The sequence below is a fragment of the Salmo salar genome, chromosome ssa12 (genome assembly GCF_905237065.1).
Source record: "Salmo salar chromosome ssa12, Ssal_v3.1, whole genome shotgun sequence".
Classification (NCBI taxonomy): domain Eukaryota; kingdom Metazoa; phylum Chordata; class Actinopteri; order Salmoniformes; family Salmonidae; genus Salmo; species Salmo salar.
In genome coordinates this window covers 60900465-60927518 of record NC_059453.1, presented here as the reverse complement: position 1 = coordinate 60927518, position 27054 = coordinate 60900465, and the positions used below count along the sequence as shown (strand labels likewise).

General features: G+C 41.5%; 1 protein-coding gene across 2 annotated transcripts; it reads right to left on the bottom strand.

Annotated features, from left to right (window-relative positions):
* Positions 1–172: 172 nt before the first annotated feature.
* LOC100196653 (testis enhanced gene transcript (BAX inhibitor 1)) lies at positions 173–26461 on the bottom strand. 2 transcript variants are annotated; one of them, XM_014132289.2, is made up of 10 exons: positions 26290–26461; positions 22406–22504; positions 21839–21947; positions 13513–13633; positions 7179–7227; positions 6979–7076; positions 3937–4016; positions 3648–3748; positions 2214–2289; positions 173–1972 (listed from the first exon to the last, which is right to left on the bottom strand). In XM_014132289.2, the coding sequence occupies exons 2-10, from the start codon at positions 22459–22461 to the stop codon at positions 1943–1945; spliced, it is 720 nt and encodes a 239-aa protein (XP_013987764.1). In that variant the 5' UTR covers positions 22462–22504; positions 26290–26461; the 3' UTR covers positions 173–1942.
* Between the last annotated feature and the right edge of the window lie 593 nt (positions 26462–27054).

The window sequence follows — 27054 nt, the reverse complement described above, 5'->3', positions numbered from 1 at the left end:
AACAGATGACATCAGCAAGGGTTCATAGCCTTCACCTGGTCAGTATCATGGAAAGAGCAGTTGTTCCTAATGTTTTGTACATTGTCGGATAGAAGTGACTTAGCCCTGTTAAAAATCCCCATAGGGATGGATGTGTGCTACTTTGCAACCATTATTAAAACATGAGCATAAGTGTCATTGACTTAATCAAACTTTATTTTAACAAATTTAAATTACATTAAATGTAGCAGAATTACAACAGTAATTCCCGTAAAAGCAAAACAAATTTCACAGTATAAGATATGCAGTTATTTCATTTTTGAAACAGTAAAATCCTCAGTTGAAAAGCAACAGGTAATTAGTTTGGTAAACTTGTATTGTTATTGGCACTTCTAAGAAAATAAAGCCTTGAGCTGCATAGCAGAGGATGTTTGACTGCCAGATTATCTGTTCAATGTCATTCAATTAAAAAGGTAAAAAAATTAAGGACTACGCCCCATATCAGAAAAAGTAAATTTCACTTCATCTTGATTACCAACATCAAGCGAGAGGTTGAAACATTTGTAATGGCTAATCCTTTAGCCAAGGTATTACTGGGTAGATGAGGACGCGTTCTGACTGGTAACTGGATGCTATGCCATGTGATTCAGTGAGTTAATTGACTAGAATAGTTTGAATTTGGCAGTACTGCCATACCTTCTCAATTAATCCCGTAACCCCTGTCACAAGAGATTACTTCTCAATAAAACTGTAAGTGCACCTTGAAAATAAATGTTGTTACCCCTGCACATAGGGAATAACATGAAGATTAGTGGGATTTCTTTCATGTCACCTAATTACATGAAACACAGGTTCTCTACTGATCACCTCCATTTCAAGCACTGAATGAGTCTTTGTTAGTAGTGGAAAGAGAACAAGCTTGACAAAGTAATTATCAGGAAAATATATTACACTTCTCAATACAAGTCGATCCATAAAACATCACTTTCTTGACACCATAGCAGACGACACCACCAGCAATTACAATGAAAAATATCATACAACTGCTATAGCAGTCATTTATGTTTCAATAGATGAGTCCGTGCAAGGTCTGGATATTTAACATCTAAGATGCAAAGCTGTCTGCTCTATCATTTGCATCTTATTAAAAGAAACTGACAAGATCCCCTATTGGCACAAACTACAACAAAAAGACTGGTTAGAGCAGCCTCACAGAGAGAATCAATGCCTTAAATTAAACCAGTAAATTACTCTGATCATTCATGGGGAAATGTTACAAATGCATGACTTCAGTAAAAAGGGATTGTACTGTAATAGCAGTAGTAATATTTGTAATTTGTTAATAAATGATACCCCATGTAAATGACCACCTTACAAACGCATCATGTTCTTCATTACTCATCGCAACAAAAAGCCTGTGATGTCATAATTGAGACTAATATAGTGTGTGGATTATTTAAGTGGCAGAATTCCCAAATGGACAGATAATTTTCACAGAATTAACAACCTCGCACAACTCCAAACTGATACTGTACTTTTAATCAGTTGGTATATAAAAAGTGGTCTTTTTAAAATGATTTGAGGCATTGATTTCCTACTTAATCAGATGGAAGAGCAAAGAACAAATTGTCTCAAATTGTTACTTGACAATGAAAAAATAACTAATCGAAATAAGTATGTTAGTTAACTACACCATCCCTTCAAAACGGGAGTTAAAAAAAACTAAAAAACACAGGGACGTCTAAAACCTTAACATCAACTTTTAAATACGTCAAACCTTACGCCAAAGCCAAATTCCAAATCCAACCAATCGATTCCTAACAATTAAGACACTATATCAAAGTACAAAATCAAAAATGGTCTAAATAATTAGAATAATTAAGTAGTTAATGTGAATGCACCAGAAGCACTCCTGATACAATTCCAAGTCACAGATCTTTTATTTGCTTGCATTCCTCCACATTTACTTCTTCTCCTTCTTCTTGTTGTCCTGCTAAATAAAGAGAACACTTCACCTAACTGACATTAAACCATTATTAGCCTAGCAGTGCAAAGTGCAACATTACTACAATGTACAATATGCTGGTTTATCGTACATATTGTATTTAGAATGCTTTCTGGTCCTAAGTTCATGTTTTTCTATGGTTCAAAACATAGCAATGTGTATGAGAGATAGTGGAAGTGTATTATAGTCGGTATACTATATAAAAAGCAATACACTGTCAATATTGTACCTTCTCATGCATGGCCAGAATAACCATGAGCTTCCTGAAGATGGTCACAAAGTCTAAGAAGAGATCCACAGAGTGCCTTCAACAGGGTGAAAAGAGAAGTGTTATCACATATCTTACAAAACACTTGATAAGCTCATTGTAAAAGAGCCCCAATTACCAAGTGCATACCAATTGTATTGTATACCCTACTGTATTTTTTTGTGTGTGCAATCTTTTCTTCTCAATCTAAAGTGCAACCATAATACGCTCCTTAATATTTTCTTGTGCGACCTGGAATTTCTCTTTGGGAGCACCAGTGCGCCTAGAAAAAAAGCAACCAGATAATAATTGTTGTAATGATTACGTTTCACTGTACTGTTGTTTCTGAGTGCCTTAGAGAAAAGCCAACAGATTCGTTAGCGAATATGGTTGCACCAATACTAGGCTACATCAAAACGGATTGTTTCTAGCCCAAACATTTTTAAAGATTCATTCAATTTGCCCAAGTATATCATGAGACATGAACAGAATGGATCAGGGATTCGTATTTCCTGCAACTTTCTGAATATGCAAAGCACAGGAATGTCCCATCTGTGTGTGCGCGTGGTGCCGTTCGTGCGTATGTCTACCACTTTGTGTAATCATTAGCATCGCTAACGGCAACTGCCTTCTGGTAGATGGAAAGGCTTTCTCAAAAACCTTCTCAATTAAAATGTTAAGTACAAAGTAGCCTATGCCTACCTGGCAGAAAGATATAATGCTTCTTTGCATCAATCCATTGGGCATTTGTTTTGCAAACTCTGCGCACACACACGCTATAGAAACACTTTTAACCAAACAACAGTATATTGCTATAGCTGCATGGTGTGCACTTGAATTAAAGGGTAACTACACAACAAAATGTAAATGTCTTAGAAAAGCAGTCTCCTGATGTGGTTTAAGTATTGTTGTGGACTTAGAAAAACAAAACTGGATGTTCTATTTAAAAAAAGTGAAAACCTGAAAAAACTAAACGGAATTTGGGCAAAACAAAAACAGGAAGTTATGTTAACAAAAATAAAGCTACATTTTATAGGGCCATAACTATGTAGAAATCTAATATTCCAGAAATAACTCATTTTCAGTGACGGGTATTTAGATCAACATTTTAGCTTTTTATAAATTAACAAATCTATTTACAGGGTTACCTATTAGTTTCTATGGCACAACATGTGCTTCAAGTCAAAATCATATATGCCCAATATAAGTTTCTGAAAAAAAAAAAAGTTTATCCTTTTTTCTGGTGCCCCCAAATGTTATGTTGTGCTCCTAACTTTAGGAGCGGTACCAATTAAACATTTTAAATTTACAGTCACGGGCTGACAGACTAAATTCCAGATGACAATGGGAAAAAAAACGTGTTTCAACATCTAACCACTCACCCTCATCACCAGACCCAGAGAGTGTGTCCCTTACCAGATGTAGTCTTTGTCTCCCATCTCAGCCTTCTCAATGATGAGTTGAGTGTCAAACAGCACAAATCCACACATGATGACCAGGCCAAGGTACATGTGAGCCTACACACACACGGAGAGAGAGAGAGAGCGAGAGAGCGAGAAATGCTTGGTGAAAATGATCAGCGCACTAAGTCATACTGTAACTAATAGCTAAGTCCATGAAGAGAAGCATTGGACATCACTGTGTAGCAATAATAATGGATCAAAACACGGCAAACATGACAATATTGGGTTGTTTTCCTCTTTACCGTAAACAACATGACAGACCCCAGGAACATGTTGAGGAAAGAGACCACGAGCAGGATGGACAGTCCAGACATCAGAGTACCTGAAAGACAGAAATATTTTTGCGATTAATAAATGAACAGAATAGAATGTTGGAAACTTCTTTATTAAGGACTTGGGGTATGTGCATTTGGTAACAGTTATTTAGTGAGCACAGTCTCACTAAATCCAGAGTGGTAAGTTTCAGTTCCTTAATAAAAAGGAAAACTCCAGCACACTGTGAAAAAAAAGGGTTCGGAAAATGGGCTTACTTAAATTTAGGCACTAAGTGTAACCATGGAAAAAACGTATCAATCAACCTAAGACACAACGCAAGGCTTCTTGGTTCACCATATGAGTACACGTTTTCCTCTACGCACCTAGTAGCACTTCAAGGTGTGCGAGTTTACTTTCTATAGTTTCAGTTCCTTTACATGACACAATATCTGGTTAGCAGCACAGAACACTTTGATATTCATTAGGATCCCCTTCACTCTGCCTGGGGTCCACATGAAACATGACATAATACAGAACATTATTTGTCAAGGACCGCAATACATACATAAAAAAACGTCACACAGCCTACATATCAGTACACACACACACAATCTAGGTCTAATACATAAGTGCAAATGACAAAACAAGACATATAAAATGACTGTCTCTTTACAGTCCCCTTTGCGCAGTAATCTGTTTTTTAAATATGTTCTTATTGCTAGCTTGGGCTCCCGAGTGGCGCAGCGTTCTAAGGCACTGCGTCTCAGTGCTAGAGGAGTCATTAGAGACACCCTGTTTCGAATCCAGGCTGTATCACAACCGGCCGTGATCGGGAGTCCCATAGGATGGCGCTCCATTGGCCCAGCGTCATCCGGGTTTGGCCGGGGTAGGTAGTCATAGCAAGTAAGAATTTGTTCTTAACTGACTTACCTAGTTAAATAAAGTTTATATATATATTTTTTTAAATACCTGGTGCGGCAGAGTTCCATGTAGTTAAGGTTCTATTTAATACGGTGTGTTTCCAAGCCTCTGTTCTGGACCTGGTTCTGGTTGTACCAATGAGTGTCTGAACTTTGTGCCAACTGCTGGAACAGACAGTTCGGTACCTTCTACACATCAATACCTCGCACAAAGACCAATAGTGATACAGTCAGTCTCTCCTCAACTTTGGGAGATTGACATGCATGTTACTGACACTTGCCCTCTGTACACCTAAGTGCGATACGTGCTGCTTTGTTCTGGACTAAGTGCAATTTACCGATGTCCCTCTTTACCGCACAGAACCACACAGATGGGCAGTAGTCCAGGTGTGACAAAACTAGGGGGACCTCTCTGGTCAACTGAAATCAGAGCGTCGCCCTATAATGGACAGACAGACCTCTTCTCATTTTAGAAACCATTGAGTCTATAGGTTTGGACCATGACAGCTTGCTATCTAGAGTTACACCCAACAGTTTAGTCTCCTGAACTTGCTCAATCACATTATTCAATAATATCTAAATGAGGTTTAGCGTTGAGCGAGTGATTTGTCCCAAAACAATTATGCTTTTAGTTTTAGATATTTAGAACCAGCCTATTGCTAGTTACCCATTCGAAAACTGACTGGAGCTCTACGCATCCTGACTGGTTGCGTCACTGCCTTGTATGGCAACTGCTCGGCCTCTGACCTCAAGGCACTACAGAGGGTAGTGCGTACAGCCCAGTACATCAACGGGGCCAAGCTTCCTACCTTCCAGGACCTCTATACCAGGCGGTGTCAGAAGAAGGCCCTAAAAATTGTCAAAGACTCCTGCCACCTTAGTCATGGACTGTTCTCTCTGCTACTGCACGTCAAGCGGTACCGGAGCGCCAAGTCGAGGTCCAAAAGGCTTCTTAACAGCTTCTATCCCCCAAGCCATAAGACTCCTGAACAGCTAATCAACGGGCTACCCAGACCGCTATTTTACACTGCTGCTACTCTGTTTATTATCTATGCATTGTCACCTTACCTCTACCTACAGGTACATATTACTTCGACTAATCGGTACCCCCTGTATATAGCCTCGCTATTGTTATTTTACTGCTGCTGTTTAATTGTTACTTTTATTTAAATGTTTTACTTAATGCTTTTTTCTTAAAACTTCTTAAAGCATTGTTGGTTAAGGGCTTGTAAGTAAGCATTTCAGTGTAAGGTCTACACCTGTTTTATTCGGCACATGTGACAAATAAATTTGATTTTGTTAAGGGTGTTAATTATTTTACTGTGGCAGCCGATGTGTATACTGTTGAGTCGTCAGCGTGCATAGACACACTGGCTTTATTCAAGGTCAGTGGAAGGTCATTAGTAAAAACAGAAAACAATGGCCCTAGCCAGCTGCCCTGCGGTATGCACACAGCTGAAATTGCATGCGGCTTCCATTAACAAAAACCCTCTGTTCTATTAGATAGGTAACTCTCAAGCCATAATAAGGCAGAGGATGCAAATCCATAACACCTACATTTTTTCAGCAATAGGTTATGATCGATGACATCAAAAGCTGCAGTGAAGTCTAACAGAACAGCTCCCACAATCTTCTTACTATCAATTTCTTTCAGCCAATCATCTGTCATTTGTGTCAGTGCCGAGCATGTGGAGCGCCCTTCCCTATAAGCATGCTGAAGTCGGTTGTTAATTTGTTTTCTGTAAAATAACTACATTTGAAAAAACCTTTTTTCCCCAAAAAGTTTGCTAAGCACTGCTATTCTTCGGTAGCGGAAAGACCTTTGCCTCCATGTCTGAGGGCACACACACACACACACACACACACACACACACACACACTCTTCTAGGCTTACATTTAAGATGTGACAAACAGGAGTCACAATGCATTCCGCCACCAACCTCAGCAATTTACCATACAGGTTGTCAGTACCAGGTGGTTTATCCTTATTTATAGATAGCAAAAAAATAAGTCACCGCTTCAAAACCCACTTCGTGGAACTCAAAACTACAGTGCTCGTCTTTCATTATTTGGTCCGTTATGCATGAATAAGAAAGTTCAGCACTTTACCTCCAAGGAAGAGGTAGCTCCTGCGCTGGGCGTAGAGGGCACTCAGCGTGAAGCACAAAAAGATGATGGATGTCCCCAGGAAGGCTGTCACAATGATGCTGGTTGGAGAAGCAGAGAGATGTGAGGCTCATTCAGTCACCTCAGGAGAAAGAAACATTGAAAGGAACTAGCTACTATACACATTATTACTGTCATCTTACCTTGGGTTAATAGAGATGACATAATCCATGGTTGGGCCCAAACCAACACCTGAAATGAAGAAGAAAACATCAGCTCATGACTACTTCAATAGCTAAAAATACATAGGCTGCATTCCGATTCTCTACCTTTCTTTGGAAGTGTGTACTCATTCCCATGAGGGGAGGGTACATGGGAGAAACCATAGAATTAGGAATGGACATGAACCTTCTTATGATGGGATAAAGGTCAGCCATTGTGATCAGATTATTTTACACAATGAGTTTGAAGAATGAATTTGCATTTTAATGTTTGTTCACTAGCTAGCCATCCACGTAAAGAAATAATTAGAAAATAATTTCATAAATTATCTGCCAATATGCAAACATTCCATTCAAACAATGGAGTCAATCTACAGCCACACACTGGCTGAAATCATGGATATTGTATCATAATAGCACTCACAGCTTTCCAAGAAAACAAAAAAAGGGAGACATTTGTCTGTTTACATATTTTAGAGGATATTTATTCCGAATTTCTAAAACCTGAATAAAATGTATTTATAATTATGACAATATTTTTAGGTTGACAATTCTATTATACATTTTCTGATATCACATGCCTCACTTAAATTTTCCTGCTCAAGTCTAATCAGGATTATGCCTCCAACTGATGGGAGTCACGTGACCTGCAGAAATATGGCTGCTTTTTCGGAAGCATTTCAGTTGATTTAACACAGCTAACCTGTAACAGTATTTATTAACTTACGATAACACGCCACGCTTTACAAGCTAAATCAAAGAAATCTCCTGACAACAAAGCGCTAGCTACCATGTTAAATGAAGCTATTGTAAACCAACAAGAGTTCATCGCCTCAGAGTTTAGTGGAGTACAAACAAAGTTGGATTTTATTCAGGATTACGTTTCCAAGTGCATTACTGATGTTAAAAATACATTTAAAAAAAAACTTTGAGCTGAGTGCAAAGCTGGACAATAGACTTGACAAATGTAAGAAGTCGACTCAGGGCCAAACCAGAATTGGACGATGGAGGAGAAAAATGGCTCGCCACGAGGGTATGCAACAGAAAAGTGTGAGAATAGGGCCAGAACGCACTCTTTCATCAAGAGAACTTCCAGAGCTGGCTGGTACCGAACTGGAAGTTATGAGAGCTCTTTGCATAGGCCGGCACATTGGCAACTCAGCCGGATCCCGAACCTTGATTTTCCAGGTGCGCAGATTCACTGACCGACACTGCATTCTGAAGGCGGCTAGGAAGGACGTTCCCACTCTGGCCGGGCAGGAGATCCAAGTCATGGCAGACTACAGCAACTACACCAATGCAAAGCATCTGGCCTTTTCACAGGCAAGGGACTGGTCTCAGAAAAGCAGATTCCAAGCATTTCTGCTGTCACACTCAAACGTGGCACAGAAATGTTAACTTTCCAGTCCAAAGGAGGAGGATTTTCTCAATTTGCGGGGAGCGGTTGACGAGGATTAGCGATGTTAGGTTCTAATTTTCAGAGTAAATAACTCACGGAGCCCAGGAAGAATTCAACTTGGTTAAGCTTCTCTAAAGGGTCGATACAGCTGTAATTCGGACATGGCTTCCCCCGTGGTAGTATTCATACCCCACTTTGGGTGGGAGTCTCCTAATCGCTAAACATTGCATCATTATTGCTAAGTAGGGAGCTAAGTTATATGAGCCTTCAACGTTTTCTCCCCTTATCAGTACTTCCACTGATAAGGGGAGAACATGCAATCGTGTTCCCTGCACTCAGCCCCTACCAAGCTTCATTATGGCACCCCGCATGTCTCTTCTGTAACTAATGTTCCTATACTTCGGAGTATAACAATGTTCAAAGTTTCACCCAGAATCCAACAGTGGGTATTGCTGTGCCGCTGCATAGTTTACATGATGGCCAGCATTCAGACTTGTTCTCTGGCGCGTCCTTTTTATCCACTCCAAACTTGGTGCAAAACCACGCCCACGGGTAACCTAGCAACATTCAAAGCCACACTGATCAGTCAGAGTTTGGAAACTCAATTTGACAAAGTAAATGCGCGTGAGAGAGGAAGAACGCTAGAGGGAATCCCCACGAACAGGGAGTTTTGAGTATGCCCATGCCTGCCATGCCACGAACCATGGGAGACTCGCAGTTTCACGGCCTCATCTGAAATTAGCTAAACGAAAGGCAAGCAACTGTAGATGGCTAAAATGATTGTCAGTAATAGTGAATCAAGGGCGCTTGCTTTGCCCATTCAGCTAGAGCTAGCTATGCAGCATCTCTTTTAGTTGTAAACGAGCACAAATGTCATGTTGCTAAGTATCTCAATAGTTATTTCGTAAACACACTAAGCCATCACTAGACGGTGCACACAACTAGGCAGCTTAGGCAAAAATCGGCGTTGTAAGCTAGTGATAATTCACAGCTTACCTACCTCTAAAAACAATGCAACTATCCATGATGTCGAGGCTCTCTGGTCTGGCTGCAATCACTCAAATAAAATAAAATATCAAAATTAGGGAAAATGCAAGGTAGGGATCGCATTGTTTCTTGGGGATTCACTCTAGCGTTCTTCCTTTTATCACAAACCTTTACTTCGTTACAGGGAACAACCGAACTGACCAATCAGCACAGCTTTTAATGTTGCTAGGTTTTCTTTGGTGTGGTTTTGCACCAAGTTCGGCATGGATAAAAGGACGCTTCTCTGGCGGGATTACTAACTGACTAGTATGACAGTTCAGAAAGACATACTACATCAATACTAGCCTGGAGTGAGTTGAAAACAGCAACGACGAGAGCTGGCTAGTACAGGAAGATGGACACGAGTCGGTCTGGACTATTGTTAAAGGCGGATAATGTACATGCTGATTAGCTATTCCTCGACTGTCAGTGGATTTTATTGTGACCACAACTGACACGGTATGTTCTATCCAAATCCTTGAAAGTTAACAGGTTAAAGTTGTTCAGGTTAACCTCACTAGGGTAGGGGGGCAGCATTCGGAATTTTGGATGAAAAGCATGCCCAAAGTAAACTGCCTGCTACTCAGGCCCAGAAGCTAGGATATGCATATAATTGGTAGATTTGGATAGAAAACTCTAAAACTTCCAAAACTGTTAAAATAATGTCTGAGTATAACAGAACTGATATGGCAGGCGAAAACCTGAGGAAAATCCATCCAGGAAGTGCTATTATTTTGAAATGGCTGTTTTTCCATTGAAAGCCTATCCACCATACAAAGACTTATGACGCAGTTCACGATCCCTATGGCTTCCACTACATGTGGCCAGTCTTTAGGCATTGTTTCAGGCTTTTACTCTGAAAAATGAGGGAGAAAGAACACTTTCAATGAGAGGACAGTGGAAATTTCCAGACATGAGTCCTGCGCGTGACCGGGAGCGTGCCTTTCTTGTTTTTCCTTTTCTATTGACAAAGCTACTGTCCGCTTGAAATATGATCGATTATTTATGACAAAGACAACCTGAGGATTGATTATAAACATCGTTTGACATGTTTCTACAAACTTTTATGGTACTTTGATTTTTCGTCTGTCTGTTGTGACCGCGCTTTGTTCAAATGGATTACGGAACAAAACGGAGGTTTTTGAATATAAAGAGGAACTTTATCGAACAAAACAAACATTTGTTGTGTAACATGGAGTCTTGGGAGTGCAACCATATGAAGATCAAAGGTAAGTGATACATTGGTTACGGTTTGTAATGATTTGTCTGCTGGGCGCTGTTCTCAGATAATCGCATGGTTTGCTTTCGGCGTAAAGTATTTTTGAAATCTGACACCGTGGTTAGATTAACAAGAAGTTAATCTTTAAACCGATGTATAACACCTGTATGTTTTATGAATTTTTATGAGTATTTCTGTTTTTGAATTTGGCGCTCTGCAATTTCACTGTATGTTGGCCAGGTGGGATGGTAGCGTCCCACACCCCCTAGAGAGGTTAACTCAAGACAGGTAACCTAATATGGATACAGTTGGGATGAGATGGTGGGATTTTGCGCAGCCAGCTTTCCCAGTGTTAGATACACACTTTGTAGTGAAAGTACGCACACAACTGTAAACCCTATCTTTCACCCAAACAAAAAAAACATGCATTTTCCCTATTATTTTTATTTCATCATCTTTGAAATACGAAAGGCCATACTTTCAGACAGGAGTCAGCATGTAATTCAGATTTTGGCCACCAGATAGCAGCAGTGTGCAACATTTCATACTGATCCACTGAAGAATTACATTACTGCACAATATTTTGTATCAAGTCTGCCTGGAGTTTGCCCAAATGTGCCAAATTAGTCAATTGATACATTTTCAAGTACATAACTTGATAGCATTTTTGTATGTTCTATGGTAATAACAAAAAAATAAATTTACACACTCCCAGGAATATCATACATGATGGATCATTAACTTATATACATCTAGATGGCCAGGTAGGGTGGGTGTGGAGCAAGATACAGCAGTGGGGTCAAACTGTAGACCCCAGTTCCTACATTTGAATATAAAAATTAATTTTATCAAACTATGCTAGATATTTATCTCTGGGACCCTCAGGATGACAAATCAGAGCAAGATTACTGAATGTAAGTACATTACTTAGCTTCAGAGGTGAATGTATCAAACCAGTTGCCATGAAGTGTTGTTGTGCACTCTACTCAAACAAAAGCATGGTATTTTTTTCCGTAATAGCTACTGTAAATTGGACACTGCAGTTAGATTAACAAGAATTTAAGCTTTCTGCCCATATAAGACATGTCTATGTCACATTAGTGCACGTTAGCAACAACCGTCCCGGTTTAGGGCAACCGATCCCGTAGAGGATATTGATAATTCACCACTTATGTCATTACAGTAAAGACTGTAGAACGTCGTCAGGTTTGACAAAAACAATTGACAGCTGGTTATTGAAGAACTACTGTAGTGACTTTATTTCCCAAAAGATTCTGTTCATTATCATTTTCTTTACTTGTTACTCATGTGCAAAAGTGTACCCTGCTGATTTTATCACAATTGCTTGATTTTGTATTTAATGTCATGAGATCAGGTTGGGTGAGTTGGGGTGGTCACCAGGTGGGTAGGTTGATGCAGCACAGGTGGGCAATATACATTGAGTGTACAAAACATGACCAACTGACCAGGTAAAAGCTCTGATCCCTTATTGATGTAACTTGAAGGGGAAGAGACAGGTTCATTAAATAAAGATTTTGAAGCCTTGAAACAATTGAGACATGGAGTGTGTATGTGTGCCATTAAGAGGGTGAATGGGAAAGACAAAATATTTAAGTGCTTTTGAGCGGATTATGGCAGTAGGTGCCAGGAGCAACGGTTTGTGTCACGAACTGCAACGCTGCTGTGTTTCACACAACAGTTCCCTGTGTGTATCAAGAATGGTCCACCACCCAAAGGACATTCAGCCAACTTGACAACTGTGGGAAGCATTGGCATCAACATGGGCCAGCCAGCATCCCTGTGAAACGCTTTTGACACCTTGTAGCGCCCATGACCCGGCGAATTGAGGCTGTTCTGAAGGCAAAGGCGGGGTGCAACTCAATATTGGGAAGGCGTCCTTAACTTTTTCTACACTCAGTGTATGGATGTATAGGCTATGTGGTCTATTCTAATTCTATTTACCTACTGCATGACCATTCCTGCTGCTTTTTGTTATTGTCTGTGTTCCTTTAAAAATAAATAAAATGATTACGCCTCGACTGCCATTCATTCCAATAAGACTGGTTTGGATTTCTCCATAACCAATACAGACGCGGTAAAAGAGTCACCAGATTGGCCCACATTCAACAAATCTGATCTAACAAAAGGGATTTTTGTCATCCGTCAAGTTGTATGTATTGTAACAGGCCCACAATGTGGTTGCTAAAGTACAATTTCGATACATTTGGCTGGTTTTGCTGTAAAACATGTAGAACTTGTCCCTTTTCGGGTTTATAAGAAGTGACTGCTAAATGATAACTCCCGTTCATACAAGCATTATACTTCGATTTTTAATACACATTTAAACAATAGCCTAAAATGTAATCTCATTTTGCTAGGGGGCAATGAGGCGACTCAGGACCTTTCCACCAAGAGCTTCCATGGCAATTCCATTGTTGTGGTCAAGTTCGATTGACCTCTTTACCGCATCTATGGCTGCCAATTTCACCCCATTCTGGAACTCAGGGTTTATGAAATACTCTCTTTCGTAATTTAATAGGATCTCTACGGTGAAAACTCCCTCCAGCCATGTTTGCACCAATCCACTGCTTTTAAATGCATGAGGGTGATTGAATGAGTGCACACACTGTGTAGGCTCTTTTCTGACAGAGCTATGGGGCAGATGAGGTTACCTGTGAAGAAGGCAAAACCAGAGAGGATGGCCAGTCTCTTCTTCTCAGTCAGAGGGCTGTGGGGAGTCATAGCCAGCCAAGCCATCATGGCCAGGGAGCCCAGCATGGTCAACATCCCACCCTAATGGACACAAAACACACAGCAACAGTTATTATAATGTAATAACATCAATGGTGATTGTCATTCACCAGTTAAATGAAAAACCTTCAAAGCATTACCAATCATATGTTATATGGCCATCTTTTGTGAAATCTACCCCCCCACACAGACACACTGAAGTTTTAGGTACACCACCCGTTCATGAAAACGTATCGCTCCTACAAACAGTGAGTTACGTGGCCATGGCTTGCTATATAAAGCAGTGTCAGGCACGCTGGAGCCAGTATCTCAAAAACCTCGTCCCTCCTGGGATTTTCACACACGACAGTGTCTAGGGTTTACAGAGAACGGTGCGACAAAAAAATAATATTATTCAGTCAGCGGCAATCCTGTGGGCGAAAACAGCTCGTTGGGGGGGGGCATAAGAAAAATGGCAAGAATAGTGCAAGCTAGCAGGCAGGCCACAAAACAGATAAATACCGGCGAAGTAGAACAGTGGCGTGAAGAACGACATCTCGGAAATCACAAGTCATCGATCCTTGTCTAAGATGAGTTATTGCAGCAGACAACCACCCAGAGTTCCACTCTTATCAGCTAAAAACAAGAAGTGGCTTCAGTGGGCACACGATCACCACTGGACAATTGAGGAATAGAAAAAAAATGTTGCCTGGTCCAAAAGAGTTCCAACCATCCTACAATAACAGCTAGTTTTCCCCCTCCCCACTCAGACCACTCCGACAGTCCTAGTGAAATTCCTGCTTTAGAAATTGCTCTGTGAAGATGGCGCTGCAGTGGATAGCAGCAGTCTTACAGGCTCCTGACCAATTCTGCTATTTTGTGACGCTGATCTTAGATTTTCTTGTACATAATGTCTCCGCCATAATTTCCTATGACTGAGAACAGCATCTGGATATTAGAACTGCGATCACTAACCTCAATTTGGCCAAAAATGTATATTTCAACAAGTCGGCAGCTCTGGATTTTCTGCTTACTCAGCTTACAGGAAAAGGAGGGCCAAGCACGCCCACATCGATGTGACTGTACTGGAGCAGGTCGAGAACTTCAAGTTCCTTGGTGTTCACATCACTAACTACCATGATCCAAACACACCAAGACAGTCATGAAGAGGGCACGACAATGCCTATTCCCCCTCAGGAGAATAGAAAGATTTGGCATGGGTCATCAAAACGTTCTACAGCTGCACCATCGACAGCATCCTGACTGGTTGCATCACCGCTTGGTATGGCAACTGCTCGGCATCTGACCGCAAGGCATTACAAAGGGTAGTGCGTACAGCCCAGTACATCAATGGGGCCAAGCTTCCTGCCATCCAGGACCTCTATGCCAGGCAGTGGTCAGAGGATTCCATGTGTGTTATTTCATAGTTGATGTCTTCACTTATTATTCTACAATGTAGAAAATAGTCAAAATAAAGAAAAACCCTTGAATGAGTAGGTGTCCAAACTTTTGACTGGTACTGTACATCTCACAGTTTTTTTATGCATCGTCAAGACTGGATGGCAGATTCGGGTAAGACAATGAGAGATTGGGTGTGTCTTAACAGCTGGTGGCGCAATCTCTAATGATAAGGAAGTCTCAAGTTTTTGCTCACCTGAGTTAGAATACATAATGATAAGCTGCAGACCATACTATTTACCAAGAGAGTTGTCATCAATATTTACATTAATAAGTGCAACGACGACGTCGTCCCCACAGTGACCATATCCCAACCAGAAACCATTGAGTACAGGCAACATCCACACTAAGCTAAAGCTGCCGCTTTCAAGGAGCAGGACACTAATCCGGACACTTATAAGAAATCCCGATATGACCTGCGACAAGCCATCAAGCAGGCAAAGCATCAATACAGGACTAAGATCGAATCCCACTACGCCAGCTATGACTCTCAACAGACGTGGCAGGGCTTGCACTGATTACAAAGGGAAATTGCCCAGTGACACAAGCCTAACTGACGAACTAAATGCCTTCCATGCTCGCTTCTAAGCAGGCAACACGAGCCATGAGAGCACCATGTGTTCCAGATGGTGATCTCGTTCTCCCTAGCCAATGTGAATAAGATCTTTAAACAAGTAAACTTTTGCAAGGCCGCGGGGCCAGACGGAACACCAGGACGCGTATAGTCCCCGTCCCCAAGAACGCCAAGGTTAAATGACTGTCACCCCGTAGCACTCATGTCTATAGCCATGAAATGCTTTGAGGCTGATCACAGCTCACATCAACACCATCATCCCAGACACCCTGGACCTATTCCAATTTGCATACCGGCCCAACAGATGATGAAATCTCTATTTCACTCCTCACTGCCCTCACCCACCTGACCAAAAGGAATACCTCTAAGAATGCTGTTCATTGACTACAGTTCAGTATTCAACACCGTAGCCCTCTCCAAGCTCAGGAACCTGGGACTGAATTAGGGCTGAACCCATTAATTCAACTGGTCGATAGGCAGTTAGTCAACTGAGACTTTTGAATTGAGAAGTTGCAAATGACTTATTTCATGGCACACGAGACACTGGTCTGTTGGCGCCGGTCTCAGACTAATCCATTGCGGAGGCAGCGGGATGGCACAGTCATCACTCTAAGACATGCATTGGCATTGTAAGGCACCTGTGCCACAAGGGTATTTTCCTCAGCGCGCCAATCAATTTAAGTGATCAAATAAGTGAAATTGCATTGGTTCCCCATACAATGGCTACTGCTTTGGACCTGACACCATTTGTGAGAGAATTCCTTAGGCCTACAGTATGTGTGAAATAATGTGTCTTCGGTAAACATTTTAAATGTGTCAAGGGGAGTGTGGCTTAGAGTCCCCCCCAATTCATTCGCATTTATTTTATCGCTTCATTGTGTGAATTGTTTGCCTCTGATTGTTAGTGTCCATCAATTCACCATTTCATACATAACCAGTAGTACATTTAACCTTCATTTCTAATCTCCAATGTTTGTTTGGTGACGGTAATCTGTTAATGCATTCAATAGGTTATTACTAGTTGTTTCCTGTTCTCATTGTCAGAGTACACAAGATGTTTGAAGAGCTCACAACCTATGCTACACTTGTGAGGAACAAGTTTTAGTTATTTTATTCCATTTCCAAGTTTTTTTGGGAGCGTTCCTGTCTATGTTGAGTAAAGACGCGCACCCGATTACACATAGAAAGAACTAGGCCTAGACTACCTGGCCTGCGAGCATACAGTGGGGAGAACAAGTATTTGATACACTGCCGATTTTGCAGGTTTTCCTACTTACAAAGCATGTAGAGGTCTGTAATTTTTATCATAGGTACACTTCAACTGTGAGAGACGGAATCTAAAACAAAAATCCAGAAAAATCACATTGTATGATTTTAAGTAATTAATTTGCATTTTATTGCATGACATAAGTATTTGATACATCAGAAAAGCAGAACTTAATATTTGGTACAGAAACCTGTTTGTTCCCAGTTGTTCTGAACGTGGCATTTGTCCCCTCCTGTACTTCCTGTTCAACGATGAGGGCATGGCTGTGCATGACTCCAACACCATCATTAAGTTTGCTGACGACATGATGGTAGGACTGATCACCGACGACGCTGCCTATAGGGAGAACGGAGACCTGGCAGTGTGGTGCCAGGACAACAAACTCTCCCTCAACTTCACCAAGACAAAAGGAGCCCCCCCCCCATCTACATCGATGGGGCCGTAGTGGAGCGGGTCAAGAGCTTTGTGTTCCTCTGTGTCCACATCCCTAAGGAATTAACAGTCCAAAAACACCCACATAGTTGTTTAGAGGGCATAATAGTGCCTCTTCCCCCACAGCGGGCTGAAAAGATTTGGCATGGGCTTTCAGATCCGCATGTACCCGAATACCCGTGACCCGATCCAGGACCCAAACGGGTCCAGATCCAGAATTCTAAATAATTTCACGGGTCTGAGTCAGATCTGATTGTTACGGTCTTGAGCATGTGCAATTTTAACTGACTTGGCTGGAAGGACTGGTACAGATCTGAACATGACTGCTGCTGTGGGGAAACATTTTATCATTTATGCTGCTGCTCTTCCTTTTCACGAGTAGAGCGTTGCACATGTAGCTTGCTATTGGCCAGTCATAAGTCATCAAAGCAGCAATAGGCTACAGTCAGAGCCTACTCCGTGTGGCAAAAGTTTTTTTGGACTTGTGAAGACCTCTAACAGTGAGTACAGCCCAGTACACCACTGGGGCCTTGCTCCCCACCACCCAGGACCTCTATACCAGGCAGTGTTGGAGAAAGGCCCCTAAAAATTGTCAAAAACTCCAGCCACCAAAGCAATAGACTTCTATGCTACCGCAAGGCAAGCGGTACCCTTGCACCAAGTCTGGAACCAACAGGACCCTGAACAGACAGTTTACAGCCCCAAAAGGCTAAGAGAGAACATTGCTTATGGAGATTTGCAAATTCTGCAGACTGTTTGGAATCAGTAAACAGACTAGTGTCAAATCTGCTGAATTGGGAGTCTCACTTCTTGAGCCAGGGTTACAGCAGTCAGGTTCTGAAAGAAGCAGGGACAAGGACTGGACGTCTTGACAGAGAGGACTTTTTGTAGAGGGGAGCTCCTCGTGATGCACCAGAGAGTGTACTTTGGTCTAAAATGTAGCACTGAAGCAGAGAACATTAAAAGAATCATTAAAAATAATTGGGGAATCATGAAAGTGATACGCTACTACAAAAAGTCTTCCCAGAGCCACCAGACATAAGCTTTAAGAGAGGTCTTACCCTGAATAACAAATTAGTCCACAACTACCTTCGCAGCAGGTAGCCAAGCGGTTAAGAGTGTTGGGCCAGTAACCAAAAGGTTGCTGGTTCGAATCCGGAGCCGACGTGCCCTTGAGCAAGGCACTTAACCCTAATTGCTCCTGTACGTTGCTCTGGATAAGGGCGCCTGCTAAATGACAATTGTAAAATTGCAACTCAAAAGATTAGGCTAGAACACAAACCCAGGGGCTCTTTTGAATGCAACTAGCACGCAGTATCAAGTCAAGCCTTTCATTAACTGTAAAACCACTCATGTCATCTACCGATTGGAATGTCCACAGTGCAAGGTATTCTACATTGGACAGACAAAGAGACGCCTTCAAGACCGCTTAGTGCAGGGGTGGGCAAACCTTCTGGCTCAAGGGCCACATTGAGTTTTTGAAACCAAGTGAAGGGCCACTTACTATATGCGTGACAAAACATGTGAAGCCTTTATTCATTTCCACATCGACATGCAACTACTAGTGTACTGTAGGTGTACATATGCTTGCAGAACAAGTCTACCCTTGTACCATCTCTACCCTTGTTTTATGAACAAATTTCACAATATTGATATAATTTATAACATCACAGAGTCAAAACACGCACAGATCCTGCATCTCTACCTTTGTAAAGTACAAACTTAGTCACAATATGCAAACTTAAAAATAGATATTATAAACGACTGGAGACATGCAAAATGTAACAGTAGGTGTATAAAAAAAACTATTCTCAAATTTGAGTGAAACATATGGTAAGAGCATCGGTTTCATTTGGAATGGTTTGTTTTTGAAAGCAGATTAAGGAACAATTCTCATCTCAATTGCAAGCCATATTTACAGTTATCCAATCACCACAGCCCAAGCGGGCAGACACCCTGTCATACAAGTCAGAGCCCCTGGTTGTTCCCATCATTGAGTCCAACGCAAGAAGTTCTCATTTATTCCTCTGACAAAAATGTCAAGTTAAGCAGCGTCTCTGATGTCAGTACTATCATCCAGTGCTATAGAAACAAACAAAAAAGATCAAAGCCATCTGCTTTTTCTTCAACTCGGAGATTAGCCCATCACCTATCACTTCCATGCGCCTGGAGATTGTCTCGAATTGGCTTTTACTCTCAGGACAAAGTACACCAGCAGTCTCCACCATGCAGTATTTCACAAACTCCCCTTCAGCAAAAGGCTTGCTATGCTTTGCGATTTTACGTGACACTATGTAGCTTGCCTTAGTTACAGAGTCTTGAGTAGAGCACCGTTTAGTAAACGTATTTTGTTGGGCTTTTAAGTTTGTGGCAAGTTGAGGCCTTCCTTGCCTTTTCCTGAGAGGACAGATGTCTAGCGTAGTTAGCATGCTTGCTTGAAAAATACAATTGAGATTATATTCCTTAAAAACAGCAACACCAACTTGGCATATCAGACATACCGCCTTATGTCCAATATTAGTAAAAAGGTATTTTGCTGTCCATTCTTCTTTAAAAACACACGACATTCAGAGTCCACTTCTCATTTTTCACATCAAAAGTCATCAAGCAATGAAGTGGCTATGATGATTGAGCTCATTCTGAATTCTGACTGTAGGCCTAAATACAGAGCACCCTGCCAGGCTACAGCGCCATCTATTGGAGGTTGTTTGTATATCATGGAATGAGTAATTTTTTTTAAATGTCTCGCGGGGCCTCCTGAGTGGCGCAGTGGTCTAAGGCACTGCATCAGTGCTAGCTACGCCTCTAGAGATACTGGATACTGCATGCACGCTGACACGGTCGCCAGGTGTGCGGTGTTCCCTCCAACACATTGGTGCGGCTGGCTTCCGGGTTAAGCGGGCATTGTGTCAAGAAGCAGTGCTGCTTGGCTGGGTCGTGTTTCGGACGACACGCGGTTCTCGACCTTCGCCTCTCCTGAGTCCGTACGGGAGTAACAGCGAAGGGACAAGACTAACTGCCAATTACATACAACAAAATTGGGGAGAAAAAGGGGTAAAGAAAATGTAATTATAATAATGTCTAGTAGGTTGGATTGAAGTGCCCGGCGGGCGGGATACGGCCCGTACTTCGCCCCACCTTGGCTTAACGGGACACACGTACGCCACACAGGTAGGCAACAAAGACTACCCCATAGATTGTAACTTCCATCAATGTAATTGCCTGCATCATTTCCAATCTACCCCCTCATTTTTATAATAAAATAAAAAGACACCGTGGCAAGGGACTACAAGTACTTACACCATGGCAACCCTGCCTCCCTACAAGCTATGGGTATTGATCATGTTCAGGCCTAAGTTAGAAGAAAGGGGGACTGCTAACCCAAAGGGAAAGTTTGGGGATTTACAAACAACAGCCCACTAAGTACCCTGGTTTAAAAGGAAGACATGGATTTTTCATAATTCCTGTAGGGTCTTAGTGGTCCCTTCGCTGTCATCTAGTGGACATAATGCCCTATGCTATGTTTGGACTGTGTTGGTCCATGTTAGCCATCATCTAGTGTACTATAAATGTATGACTCTCCTATTCTCAGTTTTTCCCAGTCCTATTCAAGGCTAGAATTACTTTGTTTTCTAGTGGTTCTAATACTTCTGACCTTGATGTGCATTTTGATAGCATATCTATTTCAAAGATGAATGTATAGTGTTGTTTACTAGGTGTTCAATTAATTTTGACTATAAGCTGTTCTGTGACCACTCCCTCTTCAATTAGGGTTGATTGGAAAATGGTTTGTTCAAAAGACGACATTGTATCATCCTATATTTGTACTCCCCCGATGAAGGCCATGCAGCCGAAACGCGTCAGAGTATTTCAATCTTTGTTCCATTAAAACATGCCATACAAATAAAGGCATTTTAATTCATTTAATGAAGTGTGCTTTGGTTCTCTTTCGATAGCTTCTACCCCCAAGCCAATAGACTGCTAAACAGCTAATTAAATGGTTACCCACTGCTGCTACTGTCTATGATCTATCTTGTTGCCTAGTTACTTTAACCCTACCTATATGCACATAGCTAACATAGAAAACGATGGCACCGATAGAGGGCTGCCTCACTTCTAGTCCTTACGAGCATTTAGCTAAACTCGCAATAACATCTGCATGTGACCAATAAAACTTGATAGCTACCTCAACAACCTCATACCTCTGCACATCGACTCAGTACTGGTACTCCCTGTATATAGCCATGCGTCACTTTTTCACCAAAAAATTATCTACATTGTTGAAAAGGGACCAGTAAGTAAGCATTTCACAGTCTACACCTTTTATTTATGAAGCATGTGACAATCAAATTTGAGCCATTTGTGATTTGAGCCATTTTAATTGAAAACAATCCCAGTAAGGTACTTAATTGTTACCCAGGAATTATCTGATATTGAGATAAATAAAATAAAAACGCTGCATTGGCCCTTAAATATCACAGCACACTAATAAAAGTGCTTCAGTTTGGATGTACTTGTTCCCACTGCCTCTGCTTACCTGGAAGAACCTGGTGATGACATGGACGTAGGCTCCTGCTGCAGCCACAAACATGCACAGGGCCAGGCTGGAGTAGACATTCTTCAGGTGCAGCTGAGTGGAGTGGGAGCTGTATTGTATAAGGAATAGATGGATAGATTTGACTTTTCTTCATTAAGTTGCAAGACAAGAGAAAACTATATTGACACACTCTTCCACATACAACACCCACAAAGCCTAACATCCACAGATTAATTGATGTATCACTACCCTACCCAACATTATCTAGGTTTGTAGCCTGAGTGGAGCGGGAGCTAAGATAGAGGGGAGAGTTTTTAATTGTACGAGGAACAGGTTTAGCGCTACAGAAAATACACTAACAAAAAATGTCCGCCTCCTTATCAGTTAGGCCTATCTAGTCATATTCTAATTTAGTAACACATCACTGTCTGTAGCAAAACCAGTTTGTGACCAGTACAGACTGCTTCTGTTCAATGAATGACTCATGATGATGACACAGTCATGGTGACAGTGAGTCTCCTTACGGTTATCAGATATTGTGTGGAAACAGTAAACCAAGATACTTACATTTGGGAAAATTTAAAAAGGGAATCAAAATTTATACTTCGATCGAACACGTTCATCTTGTCTGGATTTGGTTGGACCCTGTCACAGGAGTAAAATTTCCTGAAACAAAACAGATATGAGATAGACATTAGACATTGCTGTTGATTAGTACAGTAATGGCATGGAATAAATACAGCCTTCTTTTTTTACACCCTTTTTCTCCCCAATTTCGTGGTATCCAATTGGTAGTAGTTACAGTCTTGTCTCGTCGCTGCAACTCCCGTACGGAATCGGGAGAGGCGAAGGTCGAGAGCCATGCGTCCTCCGAAACACAACTCAACCAAGCCACACTGCTTCTTGACACAATGAACATCCAACCCGGAAGCCAGCCGCACCAATGTGTCGGAGGAAACACCGTACACCTGGCGACCTGGTCAGCGTGCACTGCGCCCGGCCCGACACAGGAGTCGCTAGTGCGCGACGAGACAAGGATATCCCTGCCGGCCAAACCCTCCCTAACCCGGACGACGCTGGGCCAATTGTGCACCGCCCCATGGGCCTCCCGGTCGCAAGCCGGCTGCAACAGAGCCTGCAACAGAGCCTGGGCTCGAACCCAGAAAACACCCTAAAGTTTCTAAAACTGTTTGAATGGTGTCTGTGAGTATAACTGAACTCATATGGCAGGCCAAAACCTGAGAAGATTTCATGCCTGTCTGACAAGGTGTCGTTCTTCTTGCCTCTGTTTATTGAAGACTGAGGATCTCTGCTATAACGTGACACTTCCTACGGCTCCCATAGGCTCTCAGAAGGCGGCAAAAAGCTGAATCGTGGCTTTGCAGGCTCTGGCTGAAAAAAAGTAGCGCGTTTGGGTAGTGGCTGGTTACAGTACTGTGAGACTCAGGCGTGTGCCCGCGTCGACCGAATGCTTTGTTTTCTTTCCTCTGTTTACCTAAACGCAGATTCCCGGTCGGAATATTATCGCTTTTTTACGAGAAAAATGGCATAAAATGGATGTTAAACAGCGGTTGACATGCTTCGAAGTACGGTAATGGAATATTTCGAATTTTTTTGTCACGAATTGCGCCATGCTCGTGACCCTTATTTACACTTCGGATCGTGTCTTGAACGCACGAACAAAACGCCGCTATTTGGATATAACGATGGATTATTTTGGACCAAACCAACATTTGTTATTGAAGTAGCAGTCCTGGGAGTGCATTCTGACGAAGAACATCAAAGGTAATCAAACTTTTGTAATAGTAAATCGGAGTTTGGTCAGGGCTAAACTTGGTGGGTGTCTAAATAGCTAGCCGTGATGGCTGGGCTATGTACTCAGAATATTGCAAAATGTGCTTTCACCGAAAAGCCATTTTAAAATCGGACACCTCGATTGCACAAAGGAGTTCTGTATCTATAATTCTTAAAATAATTGTTATGTTTTTTGTGAACGTTTATCGTGAGTAATTTAGTAAATTCACCGGAGGTTTGCGGGGTATGCTAGTTCTGAACGTCACATGCTAATGTAAAAAGCTGGTTTTTGATATAAATATGAACTTGATTGAACAAAACATGCATGTATTGTATAACATAATGTCCTAGCTGTGCCATCTGATGAAGATCATCAAAGGTTAGTGCTGCATTTAGCTGTCTTCTGGGTTTTTGTGACATTATATGCTAGCTTGAAAAATGGGTGTATGATTATTTCTGGCTGGGTACTCTGCTGACATAATCTAATGTTTTGCTTTCGTTGTAAAGCCTTTTTGAAATCGGACAGTGTGGTTAGATTAACGAGATTCTTGTCTTTAAAATGGTGTAAAATAGTCATATGTTTGAGAAATTGAAGTAATAGCATTTCTAAGGTATTTGAAAATCGCGCCACGGGATTACACTGGCTGTTGCGTAGGTGGGACGATTTCGTCCCGCCTAGCCCAGAGAGGTTAATTTTGAAACATAATATTTTCTAGAAAGATAAACATATTGTTATATGCTAACCAGACCGGACATGCCGCGTTTGTCGCAAAATAAATTTAGAAATCCATGTTATTCAATTATTGCGCGCGCCAACGAGCATCTGCGTTGCCAAGGGCTAAAATAGAAGTCACTCCTATTTCTGACGCAGATCACGCTGCAAGTCCTGCCTCTCCCATCTCCTCATTGGTTTAAATAAGCAGGTACCCACGTGCCATCTCCTCATTGGTTATACCCATGTGGGTAATTGAAAGACGAAATGTTTTGCCGGTTGTCGTGGTAATACTATGAAAGTGTAGATGCCAATCACCATACAAGTTCAAAGATGAAAAAGCTTGGAAGTAGGAGAGATAACTAGAAACGATTCGGTTGGCCGTTTTGTGTGTGGATTAATTGTCTGAGTAGAGGACCTTGTGCATTTCAGGTAAAATAACTCAATGTTTATATCCCAGGACAAATCAGCTAGCAACAGCAAGCTAGCTAAATAGGACAAATTAGCTAGCAAGTGGAAGCTAACTAGATACATTTCCATACATGTTTAATGCTTTTTGACCTGTCCCCAAATTAATGTCATTGGTTCAGAGTTTGTTTTGATATTTTAACCTGCGTGTAGTGGTCGGTTTGGTGTAGGGGGATAAAACACATTTATGCACGACAGTGCACGCGCGCACCCGGTTTGGGTTCCGTGTTAGATTATAGCATTAACTCTGGTAGGCCAGAAACAGTCTTCCTCACCTCTAGTGGAGTCAGTTGGAGCACCGGGGCACACTGCCTTCATATCATAGGCCTTCATTAACTAAAACATACAAATAGCCACGCCATACCAAACGTTTCTAAACTTTATTAGGGTAATATCAAAAAGTTGAGACATTGTTTATAGGGAAAATGAGCAGAGGAGCGAATGTAAACCAGGAGGGAAAAAAACTCAATACCCTACCCTGTGCCCCCAAAAAATTAAATACACAACCCACCCCAAAGGGAAAAAAATAACTTGACAACCGTCCCCCACAGTAAATGTCGATCTGTCCCTAACCGTAATCGTGTTTTGACCAAGTGCAGCTCAGTTATGGCCTTCCTGAGTTCAAACCTCAATTCTGAGTCTCAAATGTTCAGATTTACTTAGCTAGCTAGCGACAGTTGCTTAACCCAACACACAACTAATGTAAATCGATCTAGGCCTAAAACACCCCACCCCCAGTAACTAGAAACTATTACGGCTAACTACCGAAAAATATTTAACAGTTCTGTCTAATGTGATGAAACATTATCGTAATCGCACACGAGTTAACAATTGCCCAGTTACATCAGGCCACATACGCAATGGATTCAACATGACAGGTACGTTAGCTACTTAGCTGTGAGAGGACAAAGTGTAACTAGGAAGCTACAGTAGGTAGCTAATTTCAGGCTACAACCTATATGTCAATTTGAGTTAGTCAATTCTACCTAGCTAGATATTTGGGTAGTGTAACATAATGCTCCCAAACCATGATTCGGCTAGCTGAAGGGGGCGTTGGCATGAAAGCCAGACATCTAACGTAACTTGACGTCAAACTATCCTAGCTAGGCAGCCAATTTGGCTAACGAAGGCCCCCTCCCCCAATCAAGCAAATTGTGATTATACGAAACAGTGAGCGAGTTAGCTAACGTTCACTCGCTAAATTCCAATTGCCAACAATAATATAAGCACAAGTCTACAAATAAAACATTGTATCAGGACAGTTTGTTTATATTCATCGACAACAAAATGTGAGTCGAATGTCAGCCATTTAGCTAGCTAACTACGTTACCAGTAGCTGCCATTGACATTGCTGGCTAACGACGTTTTACTTCTCGGTCTTTCCTGGCTCTTCAGTATCACGTCAAAACGACAATAACCTCAGGTATCGTTTACAATTTACTGGTTGGCTGCATTAAATATACTTTAATTAACATACCTGATGTCAATATTTCCACAACGGTCAGCAACAGTTTAATTTGCAAGCTATTTCTTTCCACACTTCAGCCTTTTGATGCTGTCGTTGTTTCAAAGCGTACGTATGAAAGTTATAGGGTATGGCGTGACATCGTAGGAGCTAGATAGACACGCCCCGAATATAGTGCAACAAAAGTGCAACAGTTGCATGAATTGCATTGAATAAACCTTTATACAGTGCCGTGAAAAGTATTGCCTCCTTTCTGATTTTCTCTATTTTTGCATATTTTGATACTGCATGTTATCATATCTTCAACCAAAACCTAGTAGTAGTTAAAGGGAACCTTAGTTTACAAATAACACAAATAAATATAACAAAAATAAATTGTTTTTTTTATTTATTTCATTAACAAAGTTATGCAACACCCAATTCCCCTGTGTGAAAAAGTAATTGCCCACTTACACTCAATAACTAGTTATGCCAGCTTTAGCCGCAACTGTTGCGTGTGCCCCATTATGCCTGGCGAAAACCAAACACTGCATTACACAGTAAGAACCTAATACCAACTGTCAAGAATGTTGGTGGTAGTGTGATGGTTTGGGGATGCTTTGCTGCCTCAGGACCTGGACGACTTGCCTTAATAGAAGGAAACATGAATTGTGCTCTGTATCAGAGCATTCTACAGGAGAATGTCAGGCCATCCATCTGTGAGCTGAAGCTGAAGCGCAACAATGATCCAAAACACACAATCAAGTCTACATGAAAATGGCTAAAAAGCAACAAATG